A 25,961-nucleotide genomic window follows, 5' to 3' on the forward strand; every position below is an offset into this window, starting at 1 on the left:
CCCATAATGACAAGGAATACAAGACATAGCCCACAGACAGAAAGGTAATTATTAGTTTATGGCACCTGAGGGGGCTGAGACAATTATGAGGGCGTACCCCCCAAAAAAAGGAAATCAAAGTGTTACATCCATTTATCTAAAGAATATAAATATATAACAGTTGAACAATACTAAATATCTGTCCCAGCTAAAAGATAGACTAGTACCACATACAGAGATATGGGAGACTGCTGACCTATAAGCAGTAAAGGCAAAACTGCCAAAATACTATCCCCCCAAAAAATAAGGACCACTGCAGGTTAGGTAGAGTAGCCAAACCAAAATAAGGATAATCTCATGACAAAAAAAGCATATATATGCATACCCAAAAAAAGAGAGATATCCAAAGCCCAACAGGACAATGGCAGGGAAGTCATCAGTCCAAGTCACAGGTCCAGTCCGTGCTGTCAGTCAGGATACCAGTCTAAATGTCAAAGCCAGTCCGTGGGGCTATGTTGCCCCACGGACTGGGTTTGACATTTAGACTGGGCTTTGGATATCTCTCTTTTTTTGGGTATGCATATATATGCTTTTTTTAAAGTAATGGGAACATTGCTTTAAGGTGTCCCTCCTTTACATCTCTTCAATGGGTTATTGGGGTGCATCCAAATTTGGGGCAAGTGTTGCATTCACTGCATACGCAAAGAGTATGGGAGTACCAACTTCCTAACAATGGGAACATTGCTTTCAGGTGGCGCTCCTGTATATCTTTTCAAAGAGTTATTGGGGTGAGTCCAAATTTGGGGCAGGTGTTGCATTCACTGCACAGTCAAACAGTATTGGATGACCAACTTCCTAATAATGAGAACATTGCTTTCAGGTGGCTCTCCTGCATGTCTCTTCAATGTGTTTTTGGGGTGAATCCAAATTTGGGTAAGGTGTTGTATTCACTGCATAGGCAAACAGTATAAGATGACCAACTTCCTAATAATGGTGGGAACATTGCTTTCAGGTGGCCCTCCTGTACGCCTCTCCAAAGGATTATTGGGGTGCGTCCAAATTTGGGGCAGGTGTTGCATTCACTGAATAGGCAAACAGTATGGAGGACCAACTTCCTAATAATGGGAACATTGCTTTCAGGTGGCCTTCCTCTTCGTCTCTTCAAATGGGATTATTGGGGTGAGTCTATATTTTGGTGCACAGCAGGCCTTGCATTCAATGCGTAGGCAAACAGTATGGGAGGACCAACTTCCTAGTAATGGGAACATTGCTTTCAGGTGGCCCTCCTGTACATCTCTTCAAAGGGTTATTGGGGTGCGTATCATTTTTGTGCAGGGCAGGCCTTGCATTCAATACATAGGCAAACAGTATGGTATGACCAACTTTCTAATAATGGGAACATTGCTTGCAGGTGGCCCTCCTGTACGTGTGTTCAAATGGTTATTGGGGTGCGTTTAAAATTGGGGCAGGTGTTGCATTCACTGCATAGACAAACAGTATGGGAGTACCAACTTCCTAATAATGGGAACACTGCTTTGCGGTGGCCCTCCTGTGCGTCTCTTCAAAGGGTTATTGGGGTACATCTAAATTTTGTGCAGGGCAGGCCTTGCATTCAATGCATAGGCAAACAGTATGGGAGGACCAACTTCCTAATAATGGTAACATTGCTTTCAGGTGGCCCTCCTGTACGTTTCTGCAAAGGGTTATTGGGGTGCATCTAAATTTTGTGCAGGGCAGGCCTTGCATTCAATGCATAGGCAAACAGTATGGGAGGACCAATTTCCTAATAATGAGAACCCTCCTGTACGCGTGTTCAAATGGTTATTGGGGTGTGTCTAAATTTGGCGCAGGTGTTGCATTCACTGCATACGCAAACAATATGGGAGTACCAACTTCCTAACAATGGGAACATTGCTTTCAGGTGGCCCTCTTGTACGTCTCTTCAAAGGGTTATTGGGGTGCGTCCAAATTTGGGGCAGGTGTTGCATTCACTGTGTGAGCAGGTAGGAAGATGCAGTAACGGGTCGGAGGCAGAGCAAGCATTAACGTGGGGTTTAATTTAACAGGTATACTCCTTGCAGGGAGAAAACAGGTAAAACAGTATAAAGAAACAGAGGGGACGTTGCTCAAGTAAAGCGGGTGTGAAGCTTAGGTTAGGAAGTTCAAGCATAGCAAGCGTATCAGTCTGACAACTTCAGAATGTGGTTAGTTCAGGATGTGGATGTTGGCACCAAAGCAGTGGCGCATAAGCGGTCCAGTATCGTCCTGGAAAAGATGGCATCCTGTATACTGGAGGCGGCGGTGATTCCTTGTGGTCCGGACTGTTATCGGTGTGTCAGGAAACGATAAGCCGGACAGAGCATAGTCTTTCCCCCTGTCAGCGTACAGGGAGAATGAGCAACTCCATTCAGGTACAAAGGGAAACCCCTCACAGCGGGTGTTCCAATTCTCCCATCGGTGCGTGCGCAGACTTATGTCCTGACTGGGCTTCCTGTCACTCACGGTCAGCAATATCAGCGGGGACCAGGTACGTCGTTGTCGGAAGTCTCTGTTAACAACTTTTAGCTTATGCTGGTTTTTGCCCGCTCTGGCAGTTTTCCCCACCGCAGAAGCCCTGACACTGCCCTCCTGCATGATGCACGACCTGCTCTCATTAGGTAGGCTGGAGTGCAGTTGGTACAATTCACCGTGATATGGTTATGCAGATTTACCAAGTCTGGCAACTTCTCTGGCCACAGCTTTCTTTCTTCCAAGGGTTCTCCAGCGCGATGCATGTTCCCATGGCAACTAACTGATTTGCCATGTGCTGTGGCCCTTTTATCTTAGCCACGCCACTTACTCCTAGGTGCAGAGGTCGGTCTGGGGCTTCAAGCTTTCCCCTTTGAAACATGGGTTACAGCCTCGACAGTTCCAGATCTGTCACTGAGTATTTAGGCCTGATCCAGGTCTTCTCTTACAACTGCATAGACAAACAGTATGGGAGGACCAACTTCCTAATAATGGGAAACATTGATTTCAGGTGGCCCTCCTGTACGGGTGTTCAAATGGTTATTGGGGTGCATCCAAATTTGGGGCAGGTGTGTTAGGTGTCGAGTTCCCGCCGCTGCACAAGGCAAATCTCGAACCATGTCCACTGCGGTCTCGCATTCTTCTCCAGCTGCAGTGGAACCTGCTCAGCGGAGACGTCGGTCCCAGCATCTGGCTCAAGCTGATATTGTGTGACTGGTTACTCCTGCCTTTCCTGGCTCTGTCTTTGTAGTCAGTATTGATCAGCAGCAAGCAGGCCTTTCTGGGACTAAGTGCCGCTTTTCTCATACTGAGCATGCCCACGCGACGACCTCCCATTGGAGGTCGGGGATCACATGTTCAGGTCCTGTTGCGGTTCCTATTGGACCATCTGGAAGGTCCCGGTCTGCTACTGCTATAAAAGGTTTGCATGGCCTCTCGGCCATGCATTAATATAAACTTGTCAATGTGTGTGTAGATAAATGTCTGTCGATGGATGAAAGCTCCTTAATCATTCCCATTCCTTGTGTTTTTGTATGTTTTATTAGGAGCCTGTAAAAGTGGAGTAAGACTCTGACAACATTGTTCACAGCAGTGACCTGGGAGTCAGAACTGCTTCCAGGGATCTTCCCCATGATATTTCCATGTCATTTGAAAACTGTTTCCATCGATTTCCGCAATTTATAGTCCTTCTAAAGTCTGCCGTGGGAGTCGCGGTAAAAAGTCTTGAGTTTCCCATAGATTTACATTGGGCTCGTTGCTCGTGTCGAGCACCCGGACATTCCAATATGCTCGACCCGAGCAATGAGCACTTGAGCATTTTAGTGCTCGCACATCACTAAGGTCTGCTTATCATCGATATATTTCTTGGTGTACCCACATTTAGGACCTAGATTATTGTGTATCCAAGGTTTTTGTGAATTTTAATTATATTAGTAATAAAAGTTATATTTTAGTGAATCTTTCCATGCTATAAAATATCCTACTCAGAAGGATACAACCTGCAATCATTAAGTAGGTGACTAAGCTGTGTTAGTGTGTTAACCTGTACCCAAAATGTTGAGAAAACTTACTGTTTGTGCGCACGGCAGAGCTCGGAATGGAAGGAGCACCATTTTACCTTTTTGAGTGCAAAATTTGCTGGAATCATTAGCGGACACCATGTCAAGTTTGAAGATCCCCTGATGTGCCTAAAGAGTGAAAAACTCCCACAAGTAACCTCATTCTAGAAACTAGACTGCTCAAGGAACTTATCTAGATGTGTACTAAATACCTTGAACCCCCAGATGCTTCATAGAAGTTTATACGTTGCACAGTGAAAATAAAAAAAATCTAATTTTCCCCACTAAATGTTTTTTAGCTGTAATTTTTTTGTTTTCAAAAGGGTAACAGCAAAAAATGTACCCCAAAATTTTTTGTGCAATTTCTCTTGAGTATGCAGATACCTAATACAGTGGGTAAGGAACGTATTCATATCCCTTTAATTTTTTCACTGCAGCCATTTGGTAAATTCAAAAAAGTTCATTTTTTTCTCATTAATGTACACTCTGCACCCCATCTTGACTGAAAGAAACAGAAATGTAGAATTTTTGCAATTTTTTTTTTTTTATTTAAATAGATTTTTATTAAGAATAAACATAAACATTACAATTTCATCCATCTTCCATTTTGTTACATACAAAGTTTCCCCATTTTCGAAACCCCCAACAATCTCAACAACCTCCCCTTCCCCCCCCCCATGACAGCTCCTCTCCATTGGAACTTCTATATCTGGCATTGATGACTCTATAAACCGCTTAACTCCCTTATGACCGCTTATTCGTCTAGCAGTTTCCACCATTCAAAGGCCCTCAGCCTCGCATTCCCTTTACCTACTCATCCCAGCTCGAGCCACGGAGACCACATTTTGTCAAACGTTTCTATTTCCCCGCGTCTCTTGTAAACCCCCTTTTCCAGTTTGAGACCATGTTTTACATACTGCAGGAATTCACCCCTTGCAGGTGGTTCCTCCTTAATCCAGTTCCGTGCTATCACTTTCCGAGCCATATATAATAGCCTAGCAATTGCTATCTTCCAGGTGTTATCCACTCCGATTTCATCCACATATCCCAATAAGCACACTATCGGATCTCTCGGCACCCTACATCTATACGCACCTTCCACACGACTCAGAACTACCAGCCAAAAAGCAGCCAGTCTTGGACACGTCCACATCATGTGATATATTCCTGCATTCTCAGTCCCACATCTCAGGCACTCAGAGTCAGCACGCAACCCCGCTTTATGCAAAACTTCCAGAGATTTATAGACTCTGTGCAAGATGTATAGCTGCGACAGCCTATACGGCTCACTTAATGATACTCGTGGAACCCACTCCATTACCGACTCCCAGGTTTCATTCTCCATTGGGCCTAGATCTCTCTCCCACTTAGCTCTCTCTTTTATAGGAAAATCCAACAAATATGTATGCAGTAGGTCTTTATACAGGGTGGAAATGACTCCCCTTGTAGTCCCGTCACCACACACATATTCCAAAACTATGTCTTCTTGGATCCTAATGCCATCGCCCCTGTTTTGAGCTCCAAAGGCGTGTCTCATCTGAGCATATTGATACTCCCCAGAAGGTCTCAGTCCAAACTCCCCCTGTAACTGGGAAAAGGATTTTAACACTCGTTGTTGAATTATCTGACTAACATAACAGATTCCCTTAGCCTGCCACTCTGTCAGCACTCCCAGAGCCGCAAACTCCACTAAATTATTATTAAACCATATCGGTGTGAATTTAGTCAATCCCGTAACCCCCCGAATCTGCCTCAATCTGATCCACAACTTACGTATCAGAAACATAGTTGGATACAATTTCCCCAAAGCTCCCAAAGAGCCATCCTCCAAACACTGCACCACCGGACGTCGGTTTGTCACCCCCTCCAAGTGTTGTACCGTACTGGAGGACGCCTCCCGCGCCCAGCCCTTCAAATGCTGACTCTGGGCTGCAAGAAAATATAATTCAGGGTTGGGCAAAGCCAGCCCCCCATCTTCCTTGGGTCGCTGAAGCGTCTCCAGGCTAATACGTGGGTATTGCCTCCCCCATATCAAGCTTCTAAAAAGGGCTTTAATCTGATGAAATTTCCCAAGTGGGATCCAAACTGGCGCGTTATGAAGGACGTAAAGTATTTTGGGCATCAGCACCATTTTAATAAGATTAACCCTACCTACCACCGATAAGTGTAACTTATTCCACGCATCCACTTTTGCCTTAAGCACGCCCATGACAAGAGTCAAATTCCTATGTAAAAACTCCGTAACTGGCACCGAAATCCATATTCCAAGGTATTTAAAATGGGATGCCACCTTAAGCCGCCCCTCTCCCAATGGCTCACTCACACTCTCTCCCACACCATCTACCTTAAACAGGACCGATTTATCCCAATTTATCGTTAGCCCCGACAAGGAACCAAATCTCTCGATGATCTCAATGGCCCCTCTCAAGGAGTCATCCGGGTCAGCCAGAAACAACAAAATGTCGTCCGCATACAACGCTATCTTTTCCTCAACACTCCCATATCTAAACCCAGGGACCCCATCAGACTGTCGAATCTTTGCGGCCAGGGGCTCCACAGCCAGAGCAAACAGAAGAGGCGAAAGCGGACATCCCTGTCTCGTGCCTCTAGCCAACTTTATAGGCTGAGATAGTTCCCCGTTTACTCTGATTCTAGCCGTCGGCAATGAATATAGCAGTTTAATCCAAGACACAAACTGCGGTCCAATACCCATACACTTCAACACCTGCCAGAGATATCCCCACCAAACACTGTCAAATCTTTATGGGCATCCAAGGACACAATAACCCTCTGGCCACAGTTGTCAGACTTCAGCTTCAGATTCATATACATCCTCCGCAGATTAACCGCTGTAGATCTATCAGGCATAAAGCCAGACTGATCCGGATGCACAAGGTTAGTAATGACACTAGACAGACGGGAAGCTAACACCCTGGCCAAGAGCTTGACATCGATGGTTAACAGAGAGATTGGGCGATATGACTCAGGTTTCCCCAAATCCTTATCCTCCTTCGGAATAACCACTATAATGGCTTCTCTCATAGATGCTTCCTCTAGCACCGACTTAAATCTGGGAATCAACACCTCTCCCAAGCTTTTATAAATTTCGGCGAGTAACCCATCAACCCCAGGCGCCTTCCCATTGGCCATAGACTTCAGCGACCGACTCAGTTCCTCCTCCGTGATAGGGGCTTCCAAGCTCTCCCTATCCACCTCACTCAATTTCGGCAGCCCCAGACTCTCCAAGAAAGTCTCTGTATCTCCGGCCAACCCATCAACCCGGGAGGAATATAAGTTCGCGTAGAAGTCCGCAAAAACCTTTATAATCTCAGATGTTCCAGATATCCTGCTTCCACCAACAGTTGCTAACGAGTGGACATATGAGGTACTTCGCTGAGCAGAGGCCACCAACGATAGCATGTGACCCACTGTTTCTCCCTCCTGATAATAAACCACCCTTTGAAACTCCCGCTTCCTTTCAGCTTTTCCCAACAGAAGCTTCTCCATATGGTTTTGCGCTGTTCTCAACCTTTTCCCAGCCTCGGAAGTTCCCAATACTACCATCTCGTCTTCTGCAGCCCTCAACTCATCCACCGCTGCCCTCTCTGCCTCTCTCGTTTTCCGCTTACACCTACTAATATCTCTGAATAGTAGCCCTCTCAGGTACGCCTTCATTGCATCCCAAACAGTAAGAGCATCTGTACTCCCAACATTTAAAACAAAGAATTCCACCACCTCCTTTCCTATACATTCCAAATCAATACTATGTAACCAATTAGGATGGATCTTCCATTCTCTCCTGTTTGCGGCCTGTGTCCCCAATAATTTAAACTCCACCTCAATTGGACTGTGATCTGAAAGGGCCCTTGGCAGGTAACGCACCTCCCCCACCATTGTGTCTAACAGACGATTACCCAACGCCATATCAATTCTGGACAACGTAGCATGAGCCGGTGAGTAACATGAATACCCTCTCTCCCCAACATGTCTAACTCTCCATAGGTCAATTTCACGGACATAGGTAACAAATGTTGTAGTGTGCCCCCCCTGACCTATTCTGAGTGTTCTTATTTTTATCCCAAAAATCATCACAAATATTATTCAAGTCCCCAATATTTAATAGTGGTAGCGGTCCCCATCATTCCATCCTCTCCAACACCTCTCTAATCTTCCTGCTTGAATAGGGAGGTGGAATATACATTGCCGCAATGCAAACTCGCAGCTCGCCTAGACTTATCTGCCAGACCTCTCACATTCCAACTCAGTATCTTAAAGCGGCCCCCTATCATGTGACTCATCATCTTTAGTTATGTCGTTCCTCTCGATCATGAGCTGTCTAACTTCCCTCACCCCCCCTGCCCAAACCCCCCCTCCCCACCTATCCCCCCAATACTATACATTCTGCTTCTTTTCAAGAGTGGGGTACCATCGCCCATTGCGAACACTCTTGTTAACATAACCTTCTCCATCCGCCTCCCGCTACCGTTTATAACAAAATTCGGTGCAATTCTTAGTAGAATAAAAGATTCCATCTTGTATTAAATTGCAAATGCAAGGAAACTAAATAAACGTATAGAACGCCACAAACCCTTCCTCCCCCGTAACCAGCAGCCATTTCAGCACTCCCAGGCCATTTACTGAGTAATGCCCAGCTCCACCCTCAAACTTTCACATCCCCATATACAATATACTGTCGGTCACAAATCTCTTTTCCTTTGCCAGTGGTATATCCCCCGTCCGGATCACCCCATATTTTCAATCTCCCTTTCCTTTAAGCCTTTTAGCATTAAGGCCAATCCACTGGGTAGCGTCCTCCGGCGTCTGGAAAAAATGAATTTTATCAAACGCGGCCACTCTTAGTCGTGCCGGAAACATCATGGAGTATTGCACTCCCAGTTCCCTCAGCCGTCTCTTGATACCCGTGAACATCATCCGTTGTTTCTGGACCAGGGCAGAATAGTCAGGGTAGATAGCAATTTTTTGACCTCCAATTATCAAGTCCGTCATATCTCTAGCCTTCCTCAGGATAATGTCTCTGTCTCTGTAATTTAAAATTTTGGCAAGCATAGTACGGGGATTCGCTCCAGGGACAGGTGGTTTCGGTGGGACCCTATGAGCTCTCTCTACCGCAAACACTTTTGTCAGCGCTGCCTCACCAAAGGTCTCCAACAGCCAGCTTTCAATATACTCCGTGGGATTCCTCCCCTCAGTTTTTTCAGGGATACCCACTATACGTATGTTATTTCTTCTGGACCTATTCTCCAGATCCTCATTTTTTGCAGATAGCTCTGATATTGCTTGAGCAAACTTCTTCTCAGCTTTTTGCAGCTGCACTATATGATCTTCCGCAGTGCTCACTCTCTCCTCTACAACCCCCACATGTTTGTCAATCTTCTGCAGGGCTGCATTTATCTGGGCTGTGTCATGAGGACACCAACACGAAAATGTCTCTGAGGGTGGGCTCTGCTCCTGGCTCCATGTCTTCAGATCCCCCTACTACCACCGCCATGCTGCTATCCCTGCTCCCCTTCTGTACCTCTTGTTCTTCTGCTGGGCTCTCCTCCTCCTCCTCAGTGTCAGCTCCGGCTTCCTCCTCTGCCTCCTCTGCGGCCTCCACTCTGGCGAACTGCTGGAGCTTCGCCGCCACAGCCATATGTTTCTGGCATGCAGCGTTCTCCTTGTCCGCCTTCTCCCTTGCGTCAGCGCCATCTTGGCCGGTCCCTGCATCCCCTGCTCCGGCGTCCTTCTGCCGCCTCCTGGTCATATTCACTGACCCCGGGGCTGCCGCTATACACCGCCGCGCTCCCGGGACTCTCCAGCTGCCGGTAAGCACCGCAAAACGCCGCGCAGCGGCGACTACACAGGATTATTGTAATATCAGCAGTGGGAGCGCTCTGCCACGCGTCCGCTCACATGGACATTCAGGCCACGCCCCCCAATTTTTTGCAAATTTAATAAAAAAGAAAAACTGAAATATCACATGGTCATAAGTATTCAGACCCTTTGCTCAGTCACTCATATTTAAGTCACATGCTGTCTATTTCCTTGTGATCATCCTTGAGATCGTTCTACTCCTTCATTGGAGTCCAGCTGTGTTTAATTAAACTGATACAATTTGATTTGGAAAGGCACACACCATGTTAGGGCATGTTAGGTTAGGCTATGGGTTGAACTAGATGGACTTATAGTCTTCCTTCAACCTTAATAACTACGTAACTATGTAACCTGTCTATGTAAGACCTCACAGCTCACAGTGTATGTCAGACCAAATGAGAACCATGAGGTCAAAGGAACTAGCCAAGGAGCTCAGAGATAGAATTGTGACAAGGCACAGATCTGACCAAGGTTAGAAACGAATTTCTGCATTACTCAAGGTTTCTTAGAGCACAATGGCCTCTATAATCCTTAAATAGAAGAAGTTAGGGACCACCAGAAGTCTTCGTAGACCTGGCCATCCAGACAAACTGAGCAATCGTGGGAGAAGAGCCTTGGTGAGAGAGGTAAAGAAGAACCCCACGATCACTGTGGCTGAGCTCCAGAGATGCAGTAGGGAGGTGGGAGAAAGTTCCACAAAGTCAACTCTCACTGCAGTCCCCACCAGTCGGGCATATATGGCAGCATGGCCTGACGGAAGCCTCTCTTCAGTGCAAGACATATGAAAGCTTGCATAAAGTTTGATAAAAAACACATGAAGGACTCCCAGAATATGAGAAATAAGATTCTCTGGTCTGATTAGATGAAGATAGACCTTTTTGCTTATAATTCTAAGCGTATGTGTGGAGAAAACCAGGCACTGCTCATCACCTGACCAATACAATCCCAACAGTGAAACATGATGATGGCAATATCATGCTATGGGGGTGTTTTTCAGCTGCAGGGACAGGACGACTGGTTGTCATTGAAGGAAACATGAATGCGGCAAAGTAAGGAGATATCCTGGATGAAAACCTCTTTGAGAGTGCTCTAGAGCTCAGACTTAGCCAAAGGTTCACCTTCCAACAAGACAATGACCCTAAGCACATAGCTAAAATAACAATGGAGTGGCTTCAGAACAACTCTGTGACCATTCTTGACTGGCCCAGCCAGAGCCCTGTCCTAAACCAAATTGAGCATCTCTTGAGAGACTTGAAAATGGCTGTCCACCAACATTCACCATCCAACCTGACAGAACCGGAGATGATTTGCAAGGAAGAATGGCATAAGATCCCCAAATCCAGGTGTGAAAAACTTGATGAATCATTCCCAAGAAGACTCATGGCTGTACTAGCTCAAAAGGGTGCTTCTGCTCAATACTGAGCAAAGGGTCTGAATACTTATGACCATGAGATATTTCAGTGTTACTTTTTTAATAAATTTGCAAAAATTACTACATTTCTGTTTTTCCAGTCAAGTTGGTGTGCAGAGTGTACATTAATGGCAAAAAAATAACTTTTTTGAATTTACTAAATGGCTGCAATGAAATAAATAGTGAAACATTTAAAGGGCACTTTTGAATTATGTGCACATTTGAAGTGCACATAATTACATCACCCAGCTTTCCACACAGACTTTCCTCTGCTCCTAGCATTCTCATGGTATGCTTTTCAGCTAACCCCAGCATACCCTGTGTTATTTATGACCTTGTTTACTCAGGCCTGATTGTATGCATCTGGTCCACCCTTAATTCTCTGACCAAGATGAGCAGAGACCACTCCTCTCTGCTTCACACCTGAACGCACTTAGTTTGCCATATATTGCATAGTATAAGTCTGCATGGACTTCAGTCTGCAGTGTGATCCCTTAGAAGTGTGTCCTTAAAAGTGTGGATTACAGTAGAATTAAAACCTGAATTGAACCTGAAGGGAACTGAAGGTAACTGGCCACAGTCTTTGAAAAGAATGTTTCTGTTTGTTTTCACTTTCACTCCTATAATCCTTCACTTTCTGCTACCTCCCCTGATCCCTACACCTAGTAAGGAAATGTTCATCTCCTCTTCAATCCTCCCCATCCACCTCACCTCCTCCTCCAAACTGTTCCTTAACATACAATCCTCTGTCTCCAAGCACAGACAGCCCCCTCAAGCCCTCTCCTGCTCCCACCTGCTAACACTTTCTCTGCTCCTTCTTACTGCTGGTGATATCTCTCCAAATCCTGGTCCTCCTCACCATATTCCCACAATCATTTCTACCTCCCATCCACGCTCTAGCACAAACTTCCGTAACCTCTCTAACCTAATACCCATTCACCCAGCCCCGCTTCCCCAGTCCCACTAACGGGAGCTCTGTGGAACGCTCGCTCTGTCTGCAACAAGCTCTCCTACATCCATGATCTCTTTGTTACTACCAAACTTTCCTTCCTTGCCATCACCGAAACCTGGCTCACCCCCTCTGACTCAGTCTCCCCTGCTGCACTCTCTTACGGTGGCTTCCACCTTTCCCACACACCCCGCCCCAGCAGCAAACATGGCGGAGGAGTTGGTTTTCTCCTGTCAGATAACTGCTCCTTCACCCCAATCCCACTGCCACCCTCTGTTACCCTCCCTTCCTTTGAGGTGCACTCTATGCGCATCTATTCCCCCACCAACCTCCAACTGGCTGTCATTTACCGCCCCCCAGGGCCAGCCACCATCTTCTTTGACCACTTCACCACCTGGCTACTTCATTTCCTTTCTGCGGACATCCCCACTATCATCATGGGCGACTTCAACATACCCATTGACACTTCCCTCTCAGCTGCCACTAAACTTCTATCTCTCACTTCCTCCTTCAGCCTCACTCAATGGTCTTCTGCAGCCACTCACAAAGACGGTCACACACTGGACCTCATCTTCACCCGCCTCTGCTCTCTATCTAACCTCTCTAACTCACCTCTTCCTCTCTCTGACCACAACTTTCTCACATTCTCATCTCTCTCCACTCCATGTCTACAATCCCCACCCCACAAACTTTCACACCCTCGCAGAAATATTAAACATCTTGACCTACATTCATTCTCTGAATCCCTCCTCCCCCTCACAGGCATAAGTTCCATACACAATGCGGATGACGCTGCTGCTCTATATAATACCACAATAGCTGTAGCTTTGGAATCTGCTGCCCCACTTACACATACCAAAGCTCGCAAAATCAACAGACAGCCCTGGCACACCAGCCTGACCAAAGAACTTAGGCGAGCTTCCAGAGCTGCTGAGCGCAGATGGAAAAGATCCCACTCTAACGAGCACTTCATCGCATTCAAACAGTCCCTCACTACTTTCAAGACCACACTTGCCACAGCTAAACAAACCTACTTCTCATCTCTCATATCCTCCCTCTCTCACAACCCTAAACAGTTATTCAACACCTTCAATTCTCTCCTCCGTCCCCCAGCACCTCCTCCCTCCCCACTTATCTCTGCTGAAGACTTTGCCTCATTTTTCAAGCAGAAGATTGATAGCATTAGAGACAGTTTTGGTCAACAACCCCCAGAGCTCTTCCTCCCGATTTCACAGCCCTCCACCTCCAAAACCAACTTCTCCACCATTACAGAAGATCAACTCTCCACTCTACTCTCAAGATCACATCTCACCACCTGTGCACTTGACCCACTCCCATCCCACCTCATCCCAAACCTCACCACAATCTTCATCCCAACCCTAACCCATCTCTTCAACTTATCTCTAACAACTGGTGTTTTCCCCTCAAGCTTTAAACATGCCTCCATCACACCTATCCTCAAAAAGCCCTCTCTTGACCCATCCTCTGTATCTAGCTATTGCCCTATATCACTTCTCCCCTATGCCTCCAAACTACTGGAACAACACGTTTACCTTGAACTGTCCTCCCATCTCTCTTCCTGCTCCCTCTTTGACCGCCTACAATCTGGCTTCCGGTCACACCATTCCACCGAAACTGCCCTAACTAAAGTCACCAATGACCTCTTAACCGCCAAGAGCAAGCGACACTACTCTGTCCTCCTCCTCCTCGACCTGTCGGCTGCCTTTGACACAGTGGACCATTCCCTATTATTACAAACCCTCTCATCCCTTGGCATCGCAGACTTGGCCCTATCCTGGATCTCATCATACCTAACAGACCGGACATTCAGCGTCTCCCACTCACACACCACCTCCTCACCTCGCCCTCTATCTGTCGGAGTCCCACAAGGTTCAGTCCTTGGGCCCTTGCTCTTCTCCATTTACACCTTTGGCCTGGGACAGCTCATAGAATCTCATGGCTTTCAGTATCACCTCTATGCTGACGACACACAGATCTACATCTCTGGACCAGATATCACCTCCCTTCTAACCAGAATCCCTCAATGTCTGTCCACTATTTCATCCTTCTTCTCCGCTAGATTTTTGAAACTTAACATGGACAAAACAGAATTCATCATCTTTCCCCCATCTCACGCGACCCCCCCAACGAACCTATCAATTACAGTAAATGGCTGCCCACTCTCCCCAGTCCCACAAGCTCGCTGCCTCGGGGTAATCCTTGACGCTGATCTCTCCTTCAAACCACATATCCAAGCCCTTTCCACTTCCTGCCGACTGCAACTCAAAAATATTTCACGAATCCGTTCATTCCTCAACCATGAATCTGCAAAAACCCTAGTCCATGCCCTCATCATCTCTCGCCTTGACTACTGCAACCTCCTGCTCTGTGGCCTCCCCGCTAACACTCTCGCACCCCTCCAATCTATTCTAAACTCTGCTGCCCGACTAATCCACCTGTCCCCCCGCTATTCCCCGGCCTCTCCCCTCTGTCAATCCCTTCACTGGCTCCCCATTGCCCAGAGACTCCACTACAAAACCCTAACCATGACGTACAAAGCCATCCACAACCTGTCTCTTCCATACATCTGTGACCTCGTCTCCCGGTACTTACCTACCCGCAACCTCCGATCCTCACAAGATCTCCTACTCTACTCCCCTCTTATCTCCTCTTCCCACAATCGTATACAAGATTTCTCTCGCGTATCACCCCTACTCTGGAACCCTCTACCACAACACATCAGACTCTCGCCTACCATCGAAACCTTCAAAAAGAACCTGAAGACCCACCTCTTCAGACAAGCCTACAACCTGCAGCTACCACCGATCGACCAAACCGCTGCATGACCATCTCTACCCTCACCTACTGTATTCTCACCCATCCCTTGTAGATTGTGAGCCCTCGCGGGCAGGGTCCTCATTCCTCCTGTACCAGTTATGACTTGTATTGTTTAAGATTATTGTACTTGTTTTCATTATGTATACCCCTCCTCACATGTAAAGCGCCATGGAATAAATGGCGCTATAACAATAAATAATAATAATAATAATAATAAAGGGGTATGAATACTTTCCATACCCACTGTATGTGGGTGGAAACTACCGTTTGGGCACATGGCAGGGCTTAGAAAGGATGGAGTGAGGTTTTGGAATGCAGATTTTGATGGAATGTTCTGCAGGTGTCATGCGGCATTTGGAGAGCCCCTAATGAAGCTCAACAGTGGAAACCCCCTACAACTGACCCCATTTTGGAAACTAAACCCCTCAAGGAATATATCTAATGTATGGTGAGCACCTTAAATCCCCAGGTGCTTTACAGAAGTTGATAATGTTGAGCCGTGAAAATAAAAAAAAATCACATTTTTACACAAAAAAAGTTCTTTTAGCCCCAAATGTTTTATTTTCACAAGGTTTGGAAGAAGCGCCATATTGGAGTTCAGATTTTGCTGGACTGGTTTAAAGGTGCCATTTCCCATTGGTAGAGCCCCTGAGGTGCCATAATTGCAGACCCCCCATAAGTGACCCCACTTACAAACTATACCTCTCAATGAATACATCAACAGGTGCAGTGATCATATTGAAACCACAGGTGTGTCACAGAATTTTATACCATTGGGCAGAGAAGAAAAAATAATTACATTTTTACCTCCAAAATTTTGTTTTAGCCCCAGACATTACATTTTCACACTGGGAAATGGGTAAAAATGGAAACAAAATTTGTCCCACAATTTATGCTGAACATGGAAATACCCAATATGTGGCTGTACAGTATGGTTTAGCTATATAGCGCGACTCAGGAAGGATAGAGCGCTATTTTCCTCCTGGAGCACAGATTTTGCAACAATAGTTGCGTACTCCATATACAGAGCCCCAAAGTGCAAGAAGAGAAGAACCCCCCCTCAAGTGACCTCATGTTGTAAACTATACCCCTTTGGGAATTTATCTACAAATGTAGTGACAATTTTGACTCCATGGGTCTTTTTCAGAAGCAAGCAGTAGTGGGTGCTGCTGAGTGAAAATTGTAAACTGCCATTGTGGTACCCATATACTGTAGTCCCAAATACATTGCAGTCACCAGTACGTGGTAGTAACTAGTATGTGGTAGTCACCAATACATGGTAGTGCCCAGCTCATGCTTCTGGAGATGTGAACCTGTAAATTAGGTGGTTTGTCATCGAGATAAAAATAATTATAATGTATAATAGTTATAATGTACTGTGAAGATGATCGCAGTAAAACATAAAAAAACACAACTTGGCTTTGATTATTTTTTGAATTGCTGTAATAGTGCTGTCCTGCAGAATAAAGTTATTACAACCCCTCAGTGGCGGACACTGACAGCTTTGGGCCCCTGTGCAAGAAATGTGTCTGTGCCCCCCTCTCTGTCCAGCATCATACCTCCCAACTTTTAAAGATGGGAAAGGGGGACAAAGTTTGCGGCGCGCAAAGCGCGCCGTGGCAATTTTTAGGCCACACCTCTGGCCACACCCATTCCTAACTAGTCACACCCATATCCACGTCCCAACCACACCCATTTAGCACTGCTGATCACACTGTTTCATGAAGAATAATTATAAACAAAAAAATATGGCCACACAGTGCTCCATACTGTATAATGGCCCCATATGATGCTCAATACTGTATAATGACCGCACTTGATGCTCCATACTGTATAATGACCCCACATGATGCTCCATACTGTATATTGGCTGCACATGATGCTCCATACTGTATAATGACCGCACATGATGCTCCATACTGTATAATGACCGCACATGATGCTCCATACTGTATAATAGCCACACATGATGCTCCATACTGTATAATGACCGCACATGATGCTCCATACTGTATAATGACCCCACATGATGCTCAATACTGTATATTGACTGCACATGATGCTCCATACTGTATAATGACCGCACATGATGCTCCGTACTGTATAATGACCGCACATGATGCTCCATACTGTATAATAGCCGCACATGATGCTCCATACTGTATAATAGCCACACATGATGCTCCATACTGTATAATGACCCCACATGATGCTCCATACTGTATATTGGCTGCACATGATGCTCCATACTGTATAATGACCGCACATGATGCTCCATACTGTATAATGACCGCACATGATGCTCCATACTGTATAATAGCAGCACATGATGCTCCATACTGTATAATGACCGCACATGATGCTCCATACTGTATAATGACCGCACATGATGCTCCATATTGTATAATGACCACACATGATGCTCCATACTGTATATTGCCACCACTGTATTGTACTATGTGCACATATATAGTGTTACATGCACTGAGCAGGCTGCAGGAACTCACATTATAAAATATATCTGATATATAATGTGGGATGTCCTGGAGCCGGGCATGATGCTCCATACTGTATAATAGCCGCACATGATGCTCCATACTGTATAATAGCCGCATATGATGCTCCATACTGTATAATGACCCCACATGATGCTCCATACTGTATATTGGCTGCACATGATGCTCCATACTGTATAATGACCGCACATGATGCTCCATACTGTATAATGACCGCACATGATGCTCCATACTGTATAATAGCCGCACATAATGCTCCATACTGTATAATGACCGCACATGATGCTCCATACTGTATAATGACCGCACATGATGCTCCATACTGTATAATGACTGCACATGATGCTCCATACTGTATAATAGCCGCACATGATGCTCCATACTGTATAATGACCGCACATGATGCTCCATACTGTATAATGACCCCACATGATGCTCCATACTGTATATTGGCTGCACATGATGCTCCATACTGTATAATGACCGCACATGATGCTCCATACTGTATAGTGGTCACACATGATGCTCCATACTGTATAATAGCCGCACATGATGCTCCATACTGTATAATGACCGCACGTGATGCTCCATACTGTATAATGACTGCACATGATGCTCCATACTGTATAATAGCCGCACATGATGCTCCATAGTGTATAATGACCGCACATGATGCTCCATACTGTATAATGACCCCACATGATGCTCCGTACTGTATAATGACCGCACATGATGCTCCATACTGTATATTGCCACCACTGTATTGTACTATGTGCACATATATAGTGTTACATGCACTGACCAGGCTGCAGGAACTCACATTATAATATATATCTGATATATAATGCGGGATGTCCTGGAGGCGGGCTCAGAGTCACACAGTGCAGGGTGAGGATCACTGTGAGTTATTGCTACAGCTTACATGCAGATCAGGTGACGCTGAAGCCGGACCTTATCTGTCTGTAAGCTTAAGATGGTGCAATAAATCTCACAGTACAGAGAGATCTACAGAAAGCAGATAAGAAAGCAGGAATGAGATGAAGCCCTTCACATACCTCCTGCCCAGGACCCCATGGCTTTCTACTAATCTCTCCTCTCCAGGCCTCCAGCAGAGTGAAACAGGCGTGCAGGTGACGTCAGATCAGCAGACACACAGCCTGCTGTCTGCAATGGGGGGATGCCGGCCGGCACTTGTAAACTGCTGATACAGTGCGGGGCCTGCACCGATCTACAGCAGCAGCAGAAAGCCGGGGCCCTGTATACCCCTGCCTGCAAGGGCCCCCCCTCCACCTCTGGGCCCCGAAGCAGCTGCACCAGTTGAACCAGTGGTAGGTCCGCCCCTGCAACCCCTGGCAAACATTATGGAATCACTAGCCTTTGGAGGATGTTCATTCAGTTGTTAAATTTTGTAGAAAATAGCAGATCACAGATATGGCACAAAACTAGTCATTTCAGATGGCAACTTTCTGGCTTTGAGAAACACTAAAAGAAATCTCAAACAAAAAATATGGTAGTCAGTAATGGTTACTTTTTTTAACCAACCATAGGAGAAAAATTATGGAATCACTCAATTCTGAGGAAAAAATTATGTAAGGAAGGTGACGGGCACAAGGGGGCATTCTTTGAGTCTGGAGGAGAGAAGGTTTTTCCACCAACATAGAAGAGGATTCTTTACTGTTAGGGCAGTGAGAATCTGGAATTGCTTGCCTGAGGAGGTGGTGATGGCGAACTCAGTCGAGGGGTTCAAGAGAGACCTGGATGTCTTCCTGGAGCAGAACAATATTGTAATATACAATTACTGTATTAGGTTCTGTAGAAGGACGTAGGATCTAGGGATTTATTATGATGGAATATAGGCTGAACTGGATGGACAAATGTCTTTTTTCGGCCTTACTAACTATGTTACTATGTTACTATGTTAATCACCCTGTAAATTTTCATACCCAAAAATAACACCTGCATGAAATTAGATCTGCTCCTTAGTCTGCATCTAAAAAGGAGTGATCACACCTTGGAGAGCTGTTGCACCAAGTGGACTGACATGAATCATGGCTCCAACATGAGAGTTGTCAATTGAAACAAAGGAGATGATTATCAAACTATTAAAAGAGGGTAAATCATCATGCAATGTTGCAAAAGATGTTGGTTGTTCAGTTAGCTGTGTCTAAAATCTGGACCAAATACAAACAACATGGGAAGGTTTTTAAAGGCAAACATAATGGTAGACCAAGGAAGACATCAAAGCATCAAAACCAGAAACTTAAAGCAATATGTCTCCAAAACAGGAAATGCACAACAAAACAAATGAGCAACGAATGGGTGGAAACTGGAGGCAACGTCTGTGACCGAACTCTAAGAAACCGACCTAAAGGAAATGGGATTTACATAGAGAAAAGCTAAACGGAAGCCATCATTAACACCTAAACAGAAAACAACAAGGTTACACTTGGCTAAGGGAAAGTAATCGTGGACTGTGGATGACTGGATGAAAGTCATATTCAGTTATGAATCACGAAATTGCATTGGGCAAGGTGATGATGCTGGAACGTTTGTTTGGTGCCATTCCAATGAGATGTATAAAGATGACTGCCTGAAGGGAACATGCAAATTTCCACAGTCATTGATGATATGGGGCTGCATGTCAGGTAAAGGCACTGGGGAGATGGCTGTCATTACATCTTCAATAAATGCACAAGTGTATGTTGATATTTTGGACACTTTTCTTAGGGTGGTTTCACATTTTCGTTTTTTTTTTTTGCGTTTTTGCGGTAAAAACGCATGCGTTTTTTCCCCTATACTTAACATTAAAAACGCATGCGTTTTTTTGCATGCGTTTTGACGCGTTTTTGCAACGCATGCGTTTTTTCACTGCATGCGTTTTGTTGCAGAAATGCAACATGTAGTAATTTTAGCGGCGTTTAGGTAAAAAAACCTATTGATGTCTATGTAAACGCATGCGTTTTTAAGCACATGCGTTTTCATGAGTTTTTAAACGCATGCGTTTTTCTAGAAAAACACAAGAATACACACTTATAAGCCATCCCCCAACCCTAACCCTAAAACACAAACTCTAACACAAACTCTAACACAAACTCTAACACAAACTCTAACACAAACTGTAACACAAACTCTAACCCTAACCCTAACCCTAGGGATCCTAACCCTAACACAAACCCTAACCCTAAAACACAAACTGTAACACAAACTCTAACACAAACTGTAACACAAACTGTAACACAAACCCTAACCCTAACCCTAGGGATCCTAACCCTAACACAAACCCTAACCCTAACACAAACCCTAACCCTAGGGATCCTAACCCTAACACAAACCCTAACCTTAACACAAACCCTAACCCTTACACAAACCCTAACCCTAGGGATCCTAACCCTAACACAAACCCTAACCCTAACACAAACCCTAACCCTAACCCTAACCCTAGGGATCCTAACCCTAACACAAACCCTAACCCTAACACAAACCCTAACACAAACCCTAACCCTAACCCTAACCCTAGGGCTAGGGTTAGGGTTTGTGTTAGGGTTAGGATCCCTAGGGTTAGGGTTTGGGTTAGGGTTAGGGTTTTTTTGTTAGGGTTAGGGTTTGTGTTAGGGTTAGGGTTAGGGTTTGTGTTAGGGTTAGGGTTAGGGTTTGTGTTAGGGTTAGGATCCCTAGGGTTAGGGTTTGTGTTAGGGTTAGGGTTTGTGTTAGGGTTAGAGTTTGTGTTAGGGTTAGTATCCCTAGGGTTACTAGGGATCCTAACCCTAACCCTAAGTATTTATGTTTATAGTGGGTTTTCTAGTTGATTTTGATGATTGGCAGCTGTCACACACTTCTCATTATGCTTTTCAAAAACGCAAACGCAGGAAAAACGCGTTTAAACGCGTCTAAACGCGTTTAAACGCAAAAAACGCATGCGTTTAAACGCGTTTTTTCACCATGCTTTTTTTTGCGTTTTTTACCGCGAAAACGCACCCAAACAAACGCAAATGTGAAACCAGCCTTATCCCATCAATTGAAAGGATGTTTGGGGATGATGAAATCATTTTTCAAGATGATAATGCATCCTGCCATAGAGCAAAAACTGTGCAAACATTCCTTGAAAAAATGACACATATGGTCAATGTCATGGCCTGCAAATAGTCCGGATCTCAATGCAATTGAAGTCTTTTTAGGAAGTTGAAGAAAATGGCCCATGACAAGGCTCCAACCTGAAAAGCTGATCTGGCAACAGCAATCGATTGATAAAAAGTACTGTTTGACACTAATTGAGTCCATGCCTAAAGGTACCGTCACACATAACGATATCATTAACTATATCGTTGCTTTTTGTGACGTAGCAACGATATCGTTAAGGAAATCGTTATGTGTGACAGCGACCAACGATCAGGCCCCTGCTGGGAGATCGTTGGTCACTGAGGAAAGTCCAGAACTTTATTTCGTCGCTGGATCTCCCGCTGACATCGCTGGATCGGCGTGTGTGACGCCGATCCAGCGATGTCTTCACTGGTAACCAGGGTAAACATCGGGTTACTAAGCGCAGGGCCGCGCTTAGTAACCCGATGTTTACCCTGGTTACCAGCGTAAACGTTAAAAAAACAAACACTACATACTTACCTTCAGCTGTCTGTCCCCGGCGCTGTGCTTCTCTGCACTCCTCCTGCATCTTGTGTCAGCGCCGGCCAGCCGGAAAGCACAGCGGTGACGTCACCGCTCTGCTTTCCGGCTGACCGGCGCTGACAGTGCAGAGGAAAGCAGAGCGCCGGAGGACAGACAGCTGAAGGTAAGTATGTAGTGTTTGTTTTTTTAACGTTTACGCTGGTAACCATGGTAAACATCGGGTTACTAAGCGCGGCCCTGCGCTTAGTAACCCAATGTTTACCCTGGTTACCGGGGACCTCGGGATCGTTGGTCGCTGGAGAGCTGTCTGTGTGACAGCTCTCCAGCGACCAAACAGCGACGTTGCAGCGATCGACATCGTTGTCGGTATCGCTGCAGCGTCGCTGAGTGTGAAGGTACCTTTAGAGACTGCAAGCTGTTATAAAAGCCAGAGGTAGTGCAAAAAAATACTAGTGATATTTTGGAGTGTTTTTTTGTTTGTTTGTTTTTCATGATTCCATAATTTATTTCTCAGAATTGAGTGATTCCATAATTTTTTCCCCTATGCTTGGTTAAAAAAAGTAACCATAACTGACTACCACATTTTTTCTTCTTGATTTCTTTTAGTGTTTCTTAAAGCCAGAAAGTTGCCATTTGAAATTACTTAATTAGTTTTGTGCCATGTCTGTGATCTGCTTTTTTCTACAAAATTACACAACTGAATGAACATCCTCCAAGGTTGGTGATTACATAATTTTTGCCAGGGGTTGTAATTTACACCACAAGATGAATCACAAAAAAAAGACAGAAAATGTTGCAAAACTGCTGTCGATAAAGGTTTATTAATACAAAATATGCACCCGCAAATGTTAATCAAAATAGCTGTACCCTTAAGGGATGAAGGGATTATAACTCTTCACTTAGAAAACATACAGAAAATTACCTGTGGTTTGCGCAGCTTTCACTAGACCTCTGCGAAATATGTTTCTCAGTCTCATTTTCATATGGAAGTTCTTAGCTCCTCCTGTTATTGAAATTAAAAGATTAGGAGCTTCAAGACCCCATTTTTCAGTCATCAGCTGGTAGAGAACATTGGATGGAGTATCAGATGATACTCTTACAAACTGCTGGGAAGTAAAAAAAAAAAAAATTAACAAATCACCTTTATAATCAATTACCTCAAAATGAAAATCTATATATATATATATATATATATATATATATATTTATCTACTACTAGCTGAAGAGCCCGGCGTTGCCTGGGCATAGCAAATATCTTAGTTATAGCACGTCACTTCTCTTATTTTCCCATCACACCTCTCATTTTCCCCCTCACATCTCTCATATTCTCCCTCACTCCTCTCATTCCCCCCTAACACTTGTCATTTCAACCTCACATCTGTCATTTTCCGATCACTACACTATTTTCCCTCACTCCTCTCATTTTGCACTCGCACCTTTTCATTTTCACCTCACACCTCTCATTTTCACCTTCGTATATACATGTTTGTCATCTCCCTTATATATAGTATACACCTGTATGTCATCTCCTGTATATAGTATATACCTGTATGTCATCTCCCCTGTATATAGTATATACCTGCTGTGTGTCATCTCCCCTGTATAGAGTATATACCTGTATGTCATCTCCTCCTATATATAGTATATACCTGTATGTCATCTCCTCCTATATATAGTATATACGTGTACGTCATCTCCTCCTATATATAGTATATACCTGTATGTCATCTCCTTCTATATATAGTATATACCTGTATGTCATCTCCTCCTGTATATAGTATATACATGTGTGTCATCTCCCCTGTATATAGTATATATCTGTGTGTCATCTCCTCCTGTATATAGTATATACCTGTATGTCATCTTCTATATATAGCATATACCTGTATGTCATCTCCTCCTGTATATAGTATATACCTGTAGGTAATCTGCTCCTATATATAGTATATACCTGTGTGTCATCTCCTCCTGTATTTAGTATATACCTGTATGTCATCTCCTCCTGTATTTAGTATGTACCTGTATGTCATCTCCTCCTGTATATAGTATATACCTGTAGGTAATCTGCTCCTATATATAGTATATACCTGTGTGTCATCTCCTCCTGTATTTAGTATATACCTGTATGTCATCTCCTCCTGTATTTAGTATGTACCTGTATGTCATCTCCTCCTCTATATAGTATATACCTGTGTGTTATCTCTCCTGTATATAGTATATATCTGTGTGTCATCTCCCCTGTATATAGTATATACCTGTGTGATCTCCTGTATTAGACCTCGTTAACACGTTATTTGCTCAGTATTTTTACCTCAGTATTTGTAAGATAAATTGGCAGCCTGATAAATCCCCAGCCAACAGGAAGCCCTCCCCCTGGCAGTATATATTAGCTCACACATACACATAATAGACAGGTCATGTGACTGACAGCTGCTGTATTTCCTATATGGTACATTTCGCCTCACAACATAGCCTATGACGCTCTCAGGGTCCAGACGTGTGACTGTGCAAAATTTTGTGGCTGTAGCTGCGACGGTGCAGATGCCAATCCCGGACATACATACCCACATACATACACACATACACACATTCAGCTTTATATCTACTATATAAAGCTGACACAAAACTTGCACATACTCAAAAGGCACCAGACATAAAACTCACCACGCGCAAAACTCGCCATGTGCAAAACTTGCTGCACACAACTTGCTACACTAACCTGTCACATGCAACTCGACACACAAAAAGTTGCTACACGCATGTTGCCACACAAAACTCAACACACACAACTTGACAAACGAAACTCACCCTAAAACACACACAAGTCTGGTATTAGCCTTCAAAAATAAAAATCTGATTAATAAGCAGACAAACTACAAGAGCAACAAATGTACCATATAGGAAATACAGCAGCTGTCAGTCACATGACCTGTCTATTATGTGTATGTGTGAGCTAATATATACTGCCAGGGGGAGGGCTTCCTGTTGGCTGGGGATTTATCAGGCTGCCAATTTATCTTACAAATACTGAGGTAAAAATACTGAGCAAATAACGTGTTAACGAGGTCTAATACAGGAGATCACACAGGTATATACTATATACAGGAGAGATGACACACAGGTATATACTATATAGAGGAGGAGATGACATACAGGTACATACTATTTACAGGAGGAGATGACATACAGGTATATACTATATACAGGAGGAGATGACACACAGGTATATACTATATACAGGAGCAGATTACCTACAGGTACATACTATATACAGGAGGAGATTACATACAGGTATATGCTATATATAGAAGATGACATACAGGTATATACTATATACAGGAGGAGATGACACACAGATATATACTATATACAGGGGAGATGACACACAGGTATATACTATATACAGGAGGAGATGACATACAGGTATATACTATATATAGAAGGAGATGACATACAGGTATATACTATATATAGGAGGAGATGACATACATGTATATACTATATATAGGAGGAGATGACATACCGGTATATACTATATATAGGAGGAGATGACATACAGGTATATACTCTATACAGGGGAGATGACACACAGCAGGTATATACTATATACAGGGGAGATGACATACAGGTATATACTATATACAGGAGATGACATACAGGTGTATACTATATATAAGGGAGATGACAAACATGTATATACTGAGGTG

At 44.4% G+C, this 25,961-nt stretch overlaps 1 protein-coding gene across 1 annotated transcript in view; it reads right to left on the reverse strand.

The window, feature by feature from the left end:
• Nucleotides 1-25,961, reverse strand: part of TRPM2 (transient receptor potential cation channel subfamily M member 2) — a 1,329,765-nt gene that overhangs the window by 1,078,823 nt on the left and 224,981 nt on the right. Inside the window, exon 5 of the mRNA XM_069733764.1 lies at nucleotides 23,177-23,360. Coding sequence (XP_069589865.1) covers nucleotides 23,177-23,360 — 184 coding nt within the window. The remainder of the gene's footprint in view (nucleotides 1-23,176; nucleotides 23,361-25,961) is intronic.

The sequence above is a fragment of the Ranitomeya imitator genome, chromosome 7 (genome assembly GCF_032444005.1).
Source record: "Ranitomeya imitator isolate aRanImi1 chromosome 7, aRanImi1.pri, whole genome shotgun sequence".
NCBI classification, from domain to species: domain Eukaryota; kingdom Metazoa; phylum Chordata; class Amphibia; order Anura; family Dendrobatidae; genus Ranitomeya; species Ranitomeya imitator.